This window comes from Orcinus orca, chromosome 11 (assembly GCF_937001465.1).
Source record: "Orcinus orca chromosome 11, mOrcOrc1.1, whole genome shotgun sequence".
NCBI classification, from domain to species: Eukaryota; Metazoa; Chordata; class Mammalia; order Artiodactyla; family Delphinidae; genus Orcinus; species Orcinus orca.
Genome location: NC_064569.1, coordinates 45,083,146 through 45,092,222, shown reverse-complemented (window position 1 = coordinate 45,092,222; position 9,077 = coordinate 45,083,146). Strand labels below are relative to the sequence as shown.

The following is a 9,077-nucleotide window of genomic DNA, read 5'->3' as shown; positions in this document are numbered from 1 at the left end:
AATGAAGGGATATGGAGAATGGAGTGGTAGTAATTTTAAATAGGGTGATTGGGGAAGGTGCTGGTGAGCGGAAGTCTTTGTAGTAAATATGCAACAGAGCTATGATTCTCTTCCCAATCCCAAGATGTAGAAGAGTACAAGGCCCCAAATCTCCAGGTCTTTTGGAGAGGTGGACCCCCAACTCCCTCTGGGAGACTTAACTGTTCCCTTACTGGTCAAAGTACAGACCAGTGCAGTAAAATGAAGGGGAAGTTTGGAGTGAGAAAAACCTGAATTTGAGGCTGTTCTCCAATAGCTATATGTCCTAGAACATGTGACTGAATTTTTTGAGCCTCAGTTCTCTCATCTGAAAATAGGAATATTTCCTACTCACACGGTGGAGGTGATGAAAATCAGTTGGATTGCTCTCTGCCGAAGCGTCTTGCAAATGTTCAAATTCTGCACCCATTATAAATGCTAAGAGTGATGATTGCTCTGGAGCCGGCTTTCTCTTTCCCTCCCCTCGTCTCCTACAGCAGTATGTTTTTCTCTCTGGGTCTTTTCTCTCTGGATCTGGATCAGATCCTGACTCTGCCTCTCCCCTGGGATTCTCTTACCTTGGGTGTGAAGTGAGCAGAATAAGGCCCTTCGACTGTGGGGCGTGAACTAGAGGCTTGAAAGTTCAGGGGAGAAGATGCCTGAGCTGTAGGGAGACAGATTAGAGTGGAAAAAAATGCAACTGTGAGGAGAAAAAGAAGCAGTTAAGAGATCAGTGCTGGAGCGGGGGTGAGGGTAGGGGAAGAGCTCAGCCATGGTGCTCTGTCCCTCCTTTCAGAGATGACAGCAGGAAGGATAGAAGTCAGAACCCTGGAAGGATGCAACTACGTCAGGCTGATTCAGGGGTCAAGAGTGGGGTGGGAGGCCATGGGGAGAGGCTCTGGCACTGGGGAGGTGGAGGGGGGCAGACCCTGGAGTTTTCTGCATTCACTAGTGGGGAGAAGTACCAACCCTACTGGTCTGAGGACCAACGCGATGGGTCAGCTCCAGCCGGGAGGAGGACAGAGGGAGAACTGAGGACTGGAGGGTGTGCCAGACTCACCTCTCAATCGTCAGGGACCTGAGCCTGCTCATCCTGGTGGTAGAAGGGCCAGAGCAGCACCTGGCGGAAATTGTTTTGGCCAGGCAGTCGAGGCTGGAAGTTTAAAGGGCAAAGAGCTGGTGGGTGGACAAGGAGGAGAAAGAGCCCAGGGACCACACCTGTTGAGTAGGCTCCGGCATGGAAATTTTGTGACAAACCGTACACAACATCATCCCTTAGCATGCACAGCTCAGGGGCTATTGGACTGTGGGCTGCTGGATAACCGCCGTTCACTGCTGGGTTTGTGGTGTGTGTGTGTGTGTGTGTGTGTGTGTGTGTGTGTGTGTGTGTGTGTGTGTGTGTGTGTGTGTGTGTGTGTGTGTGTGTGTGTGTCTGCAGCCTATATCCCTCTTCCCCCCCCCCCCAGCCTCCCCCTCCCCTCCAGCCACCCTGGGATTGGTGATTCTCAGCCCCTCCCCCGGCTCCCCCAGACCCTCCCAGAGCCTTTATCTGGGAGCTGGGCCGGAGCTCCTGCCACATTCCCCAAGCCCCTCCACTCCCTGTTTCTCTCTTCACGGCAGCACCAGCAGAGTGTGTGGGGAGCGGACAGTGCTCCCGGCCAGCTTCCTGATCCTGCCGGACCATCTGCCCCAGGCTCAGAACTGCTCCACAGGTAGGCACAAGCGGCAGAATGTTGGATGGACAGGAGCTGGCACCAAAGGACAGGGGCAGAGTCAGGAGGGAATAAAGGTGGCAGCCTTTGATCGGAGAGCAGGATACTGGGAAGGTGAACAGGAGTCAATGGGGGTTGATGTAGTGTTTGGAGCCTGTGGGTACAGACTGATTCTTCCTATATTAGAAAGTTTTTGCCTAAGTCTTGGGGTACCTAGGGCTGGAAAATAGCACCCAGGATCCCTCCTCAAGCCGACTAAGGAAATAGACCCATGCACGTCCTATAAATCTATTATCTTACCTGGGAGGCTAGAGTCCCCCACATTATTGCGCCATTGCTCATTGCCAGGTGCATATCCTGGGGAAATATGTGATGGGGGAGCAGGGAAACTGAGCGCCTCCCAGCTCAGAGACTCTCCTAGAGTAAGGCTTGGGCGGGCGAGTTGGGGGCTGGGGAAGCAGGGTCAAGCCAGGCTGCTAGTCGTGAATGTCTCCCATGTTTGCACCTGTGTTGTGTCCTCCTCCTCCTCGCCTTCCCTCCGTCCTGTCCGTCTGCACTCCTAGGCATCATGAGGAGTGCCCTGCTGTTTGCAGTTATCCTGGCCCTCAGCTTGGCTCGGAGTTTTGGGGCGGTGTGTGAGGAGTCACAGGAACAGGTGGTGCCTGGTGGGAGCCACAGCAAGGTAAGGCACCCACTCTGGCTCACCCAGCCTGGCAGAGTACTGGGCAGCATCATAAGGCTGCACTCTGCCTGTCCCACCGTGGTAGGGAGGAAGGTGGGACGGGCGGGCTGGGAGTTACCCATCAGAGGGTTGGACAGCGCAGCCTCTCCAGTGGCCTCATGTTCTCCCAGTATGTCTGTCAGTGTCTCTGTCCCTCTGCATGTCTTTGACACCTTGTACATAAAATGTGCGGCACTAATATGTTGTTTGGTTGGTTGATTGTGTGGTGACCTGGTGATTGGGTGGTACTGTGAGGGGTAAGATAGCGTTGTCTCAGGTTCCCTATGGTCCAGCTCAGGTTCTGTCCCTTTGCAGGGGGGCAGATCCTCCCCACTTCCTGGATGGTATGAAACACAGTCAGAATTTCTCTCCCCAATAGTCATTTGTGTGCTCTTTTACCTATCAGCTATATGGTTTTTTTTTTCAAAATTCAAATAAATTCCCTTATCCTCTGCTCATCCACCCCCAATAACCTCAGGTGCTCCTAACATTCCAACCCTTTCTTCCCTCCTCTCCCATGTCCCCCTCTAGCCTCTGCTGAGTCAGGATAGGAAAAGACCCCACAAAACAGGTTGGGCCCCAATTTCCAAAGTTCATCTAAGAAAAAGAGTAGGAGTTGTCAGGGTAGGGGTACTGGGGGAGAGCAGGGAGGAAGTCTTCTCAAGGTTTTTTACAAGACAGCAGTTACATTGGTACGAATGCTTTTAAGATGATTACAGGTGGAACTTACTACATATTCAGTGTGTGAAGTCTAACTGCCTCTCCAGCTCAGATCTGTTTAGCATCTCATTACAGGAGGTGCGCAGAGTATTTGAACAATTTGGGGAAGTGGCTGCGTGGGAAGTTGTGTGCTGGGCAAAGAGAGAGATCACCAGCCTTCATCCAGCTGGTGAGGTGTCCCAAGGTATGATAGGTTGGCATCCTTGCAGTAGTTGCACCAGCTCCAAAAGACCAGAACCAGTTCAAAAAACACACAGCGAGTGCCAAATATGGGCTGGACACTGTGTTTGGAGCCCAAAGTTCCAGCTGGAGACAGTCAGAATATCTGGGTCTGTTCCTCTGAGACAAACTTGCTTTGAGACCTTGCCCCTCTTGGTCAATAAAATAGAGCTTGCCATCCTGCCCCTTCTCCCTGCAGGTCCGAGAGGATGAGGGAAATTGGGACGGAACGGGAGTAGGATGTATGTGTGCCTGGGCAGCCAGGTTGGCACGTGTGTGGGTGCATCCTGGGTAAATGCCCATCTGCGTGTGCTCAGCCGCCCAAGGACCCCTAGGCTCTGGAGAGAGAGGAACCGCTGAGATTCAAGGTGAAAATCTCCAAACATGATCAATTGTCATTATCTCTCTGCAGCCGCAATAAACTGGGTGTGTGATGTGTGCCCACCAACCATCCTGCTGTGCCCAAGTTGCTAAAAAAGAAACCACCAAGATGAGAAAGAACCCCTGTTTGGCAGCAGGTCTAGAATGGGGTTCATCTGTGGAGAGGAAGAAGAGGCTTCATTCTGAGCATGCTGCCTTCGTGAAATTCTAAATCCAGGGGAGAGAGGGGAGAGGGAGACAAAAACAGAGGCAGAAACCTGATGGAGAAGAAAAGAGAGGGCGAGGTGGTGGGAAACGCAGGGAGAGAAACATCCACGGACACAGTGCAGAGTGGGGGCAATTTCAGGATTGCTGGTGGCCCTGACTGCCTACCCCCACCTGTCCCCAGGACCGAGTCCTGTCTGTGACTCAATCATGGAGCACAGACCAGAGGACACTAGCTCTGTCTGATGAGCCTTTCTTGTGAGTGCGGGAATTCCTGGCTCATTCACTTAGTGGGGCAACCACATCGTTGGTCAAACCGGTTCCGGGTGTGCCAGGGAGAAAAGAACCAATGGCCCTTCTCACTGAGAGGTGGCAGGAGCTGGGAGGGGGCTCCAAGGGTCAGTCCCCTTTGAGCTTGGGATATAGCATGACCAACTCCCAGCTTTCCTGGGACTGTCCCAGCTTGAACACTGAAAGCCCCACATACCTGGGCAAACCGGGATAGTTGGTCGGCCTACAGGGATGCCCAATGTGTTCCCTTTACATGTGCTTCCCAAACCTTGCTGTGCCTATGAATCATCTGGGGGCCTGGTTAAGATGCAGATTCTGTCTCAGTAGGTCTGGCGTAGACCAACATTATGTATTTTTAACAAGCTCCCAGCAGCGATGCTGCTGGTCCATGGACCACACTTTGAGAGCCTACTTCGCTTCTAGTGTACACCAGAGGAAATCCTGAAAGAAATAGGATGTTAAGTTCAGCTGTGATGAGCTCAAGAAGAGGCCATTTCTTGTGGGGAAAGAGTGAGTGGATTGGGTGTGAGCATCCTCCTCAGCCCTCTTTGTTTCTCTCCCCAGAAGGACTCGAATCTCTACCAGCTGCCCCCGTCGTTGCTCCGGAGACTCTATGACAGCCGCTCAGTCTCCCTAGATGGATTGCTCAAAATGCTGAGCAAGGCTAGCGTGGGTAGGAAGCAGCCCCGGGCAGAGGGGCGTGTGGGGCAGGATTCTGAAGATTAAATAGGCCTGGGAGACCCCTTCGCGTGGGAAGGAGACTGGAGATGGCTTAGTGAATTATTGAGGGCTGTGATCTGAACCCCCTCTAATCATGACTTTGCAGATTCCTTTCCCCAGTTACATGCCTGTTCTTGCTTCACAGGTCCTAAGGAGTCGTCACTTCCCCAGAAACGTGAGTAGCCTCTTCTCCCTCCTGATCTCTGCTGACCACTTGCCTAGAGCTCCATGGGCACAGGGCCCAGTGACTATTTCGGCTGGCCCCGGCTCAGCTGGCGCAAACAGCATGCCAGCTGCAACTGCTCAGCCAGCCTTTCCTGAATGGAAGAGGCCGCTGAGAGCCGGAGGAAGCAGATGTGCGGGGCACGGTGGAGTCTCCCTCCGCTGGTAGGTTAGTGGGAACCAAGAGGATCTCTTGGTGGCTGTGAAGATTCTAAGCCAGGTACCTGTTGGGTGGGAGAATTTCAGAGAGTTCTCGAAATGTGGGGGAGGGAGAGGTAGACAGAGAGGGTGGGCCTAGGGGACAGCCTGCTAACTGCGGGGAGTAAGCTGTGGTGAGACACTGAAACAGAGACCAGAAGCCCAACCTCAGAAGTCTTGACACATGTCTGGGGAAATGTATCAGCCCCTCACTATCACCGCTGAAAATGTTGGCCCTGTTTCTGCAGGTGACATGCATGACTTCTTTGTCGGTCTCATGGGCAAGAGGAACATCCAGCCAGGTAGGAAGATGTGGAGGTCGGTGGAAGGACTAGCGTGCTGGCAAAGATGTAGCAGAAGTCAGCTGCTTCACATTTGTCACCAGAGGGAAAGACAGGACTTTTCTTAGCTACAGTGAGGGTTCCTCTGCCCCTTCTAACCAATCGGCTTGGGTCCACAGTCCAGCCCTCCCCGGGAGCACAGGACGGAGACCTTTATAAGATAGTTCTGCTGCAGCTGCGAGGGGGTCAGGCAAGCTCTGCTTCTCCCCCGCCCCCCGCCCCCATCTCCCAAACAGAGCATCCATCTACTTCCCAACTCTGTCTTCCAAAGCTGTCCTTCATAGCCAGCCCTTTGCTATTGGGTCAGGGTGAAGGTCATATGCAGAAAAATCCCTCCTAACTACACTGTTTATTTCACCACAGACAATCCTATTGATGTGAACCAAGAGAACGTCCCCAGCTTTGGCACCTTCAAGTATCCCTCCAATGTGGAATGAAGTAAGTACTTAGGGAGAGGAGAGGGGACTGTGTGTGTGTATGTGGGGGGAGTAGGTTGCCAGAGGAGCATTGGAGCATTTCCTCTGATGCTGTGTGTATTAATGCTCATAATTAATGGCCTAAATACACTACCAGTGCCTGACATTTAGAAGTGTGTGCTTGCCTGTGATCACACACACACAGACACACACACACAGACACACACACACCCTGTTTCTCATCTCTTTCCAGTCTCATGGACCCCTGCTTATGGCTGAGTGGTATGAAATGGCAAGGGAGGGATTTCCCCTGGGGTTTCTTTGATGAGCAGCTTCTCTTGTTTGGACTCCATTCTTGTGATTTGTGCAAAAGGTGGAGAGATCATCATCTGATAATTACAGGTACCACATCTATTCACAGGTGAAGCATTTTGCTTCCCAGGCAGGCTGAAACCATTCAGATCATTCAGAATCTCGGGTTACCGGGTCCACTATATAGTTATTTGCAAGGGTGATTTAGCAAGAAATGCAACAAACTCTGAAATCTAATGGGGAGTAGCTGGAAACTATATCTTAATCGCTCTGTGCAGTGTAATGAATATGAGCATGGCCTGAGTTCGAATTCTGCCACTCACTAGCTGTGTCCCTTGGCCAGGTTACAAAACCCTTCTGTGCCTCAATTTCCTCATCTGAACAACAGGGGTCACAGTATTACCTTGCAGGGCTGTGGTTTTGAGTCTAGGTAAAGTGTTCAGAACAGTGCCTGGCACACAGTGCTGTGTGTTGGCGTTATTGTGATTGTAGTCTGGGAACTGTGGGGAAGGTCCCAGTGTTGACCCTGGCGGGCTCCAGTCTGTCTGCCTGGAGCTGTCTGGGCTGGACCCTGGGCCCGAGTGGGCTGACAGCTCTTCCACTTGGTATGCAAGTGTGAGTCCCCCGGGGAAGTGTCTTGTCAAAACACGGAACCGTCTGCCTCGACACCATCTTCCCACACACAGCAATAGCAGCTCACTGATGGCTTTCTTTGCACTGGCTTCCACTGAAGGTGTCAGGGGAGGAAAGGAGAGGGATCAGGAAGGCTCAGTCTTCACAGAGACTCCTGCCCCTCTCTCTCTGGCCCTGTTACCCACACTCATTGGTCTCAAGGGAGCCCCAAGGACCAGGAGCAGGCTCTCAATGAAACTGCCTGTGTGTGACTCCCCGGGCCCAGAGACCAGGTCTGGCCCCCCATTCAGTGTTGGGTGAGAGGGTACAAAAAGCCGTAATAACCGTAACTCACTGATTACATGGTACTTACTGTATCATTTTGCTCTCATTAGATTGTTATTTCAGTCCTGCTGACGGTCAGATAATTATACGGGCAGCTATATCTGGATGATATACACTCCCCAACGTTATGCATCAACCATAAAGATAATTACAGTGCAATTTTGCCATAGTATTTTATACAAATGGCAGAAACAAGTGCATCGTGGAAATCTACTTTTAATGCTTTCTGGTGAACGTAGGCTCTTTCAGAGGGACCAGGCCCATAATTGCAGCCCTCATAACCTCACCACTGATGGTGCATTCTCAACCTGTTAGGTGCTGGGAAGAATAGACACTAGGTCCCTGGGGGCTGGCATTTAAAGGAGGTTAGATGAGATGGATCAACACAGATCATTGTGCCATCTTATCTCATTCATGTGAAACTGCTGAAAAAGGAAGTGATCCCTGGGCCTGTCCTTCCTCTGGGAGGTTTCTGGAAAGAGGAGGAGGGACTGAGTGAGGCCAGGGGAGCATTAGTGCCAGGGTGCATTGGACAGGGCTGTGTGTATGCCTGGCTCATAGGGATGCCAGGATGCTATGAACTTTGCCAGTACTTCTTTCTGCATGGGCCCCTCAGACCATAGCGTGATAAACATGGAAGCTGGGAAGACGCCTGCACCTGTGGCTAGGAGAGTTCGGTCCTCTAGTTCAAAGGCTACAGGGGTAGCTGAGGGTTAAGACTTCCATTCTCTCTACTTCTCCCTTACAGATGCCCCTCCCTTTCTCCCCCGCCTCCCCAGTGGGTGGTTGGTGGGAGTTTTACAGGACAGAGATGTGATTTCTTCTTTTTTTGGTCCTCAGCACTCCACTTCTGGACTCCTGGGCTGCATCGTGAAGACACCTGTCACCCTCTCCCAATCCCCAGGTGCACGCACTCCTATTTCCCTTCCTCTCCCACATCCTTGTAACACTCCTGTGCTTTGACCCCTTCTCCAACCCTCTACCCCACCCGCTGTAGAAACTGCCTAGTGAGCCCCCCCAGTCCCTGCAGGCATTGACTATAGATTGCCCTGGAGTTTCTGTAGCATCCTAAAAATGTGATGTCTCTCCACGCCTCAACAATAAAGGATTTTTACATATTATGACCTAGAGTGATGTATTTGGTTGGTGGGTTGGTGGGTGGGTTTTCCTCTTTCTTGACTCTTGCAGCTACATCACACACACATACACAGATATATATATATATATATATATATATATGATACACACACACATATCATATATAAATGGAAGTATCTTTATTTTGTACACATATTGGTTTCCCCAACAGTGTCTTACTCCTTGCTTCATACAATTAGTATCAGATTTATTTAGTGATTAAAAGAAGAAATAAATTTGGAAGATGGTTTCTAGCACTCAAAGACTTTCGCAGACCAGATTTAGATAAAGAAGTACAGATATTCTGAATGGCTTGTCTGTATTTCCAGGATGGGCCTGGGAGACATCAGTCCCTGAATCCTACTCCAAGAAGAGAAGTGGGGATCAAGGCTGTGCGAAGATCCAGCCCAGAGGAGGGTGCATCCCAGCACTGTACTATTTTTCTGTCGCCGAATATTGAACTTGGATCCTGCAACAGGTCGTGTGGATAAGATGGTGATCCATAAAC

General features: G+C 51.2%; 1 protein-coding gene across 2 annotated transcripts; it reads left to right on the top strand.

Annotated features, from left to right (window-relative positions):
- The first annotated feature begins 1,613 nt into the window (after positions 1 to 1,613).
- On the top strand, positions 1,614 to 8,560 carry TAC3 (tachykinin precursor 3). 2 transcript variants are annotated; one of them, XM_004276513.4, is made up of 7 exons: positions 1,614 to 1,730; positions 2,294 to 2,412; positions 4,831 to 4,939; positions 5,132 to 5,161; positions 5,655 to 5,708; positions 6,111 to 6,185; positions 8,273 to 8,560. In XM_004276513.4, the coding sequence occupies exons 2-6, from the start codon at positions 2,299 to 2,301 to the stop codon at positions 6,182 to 6,184; spliced, it is 381 nt and encodes a 126-aa protein (XP_004276561.1). In that variant the 5' UTR covers positions 1,614 to 1,730; positions 2,294 to 2,298; the 3' UTR covers position 6,185; positions 8,273 to 8,560. The 2 variants fall into 2 exon arrangements, with proteins under 2 accessions (XP_004276561.1, XP_033296293.1); XM_033440402.2 differs by lacking the exons at positions 6,111 to 6,185; positions 8,273 to 8,560 and having other exon boundaries at positions 5,655 to 6,100.
- The last annotated feature ends 517 nt before the right edge of the window (positions 8,561 to 9,077 follow it).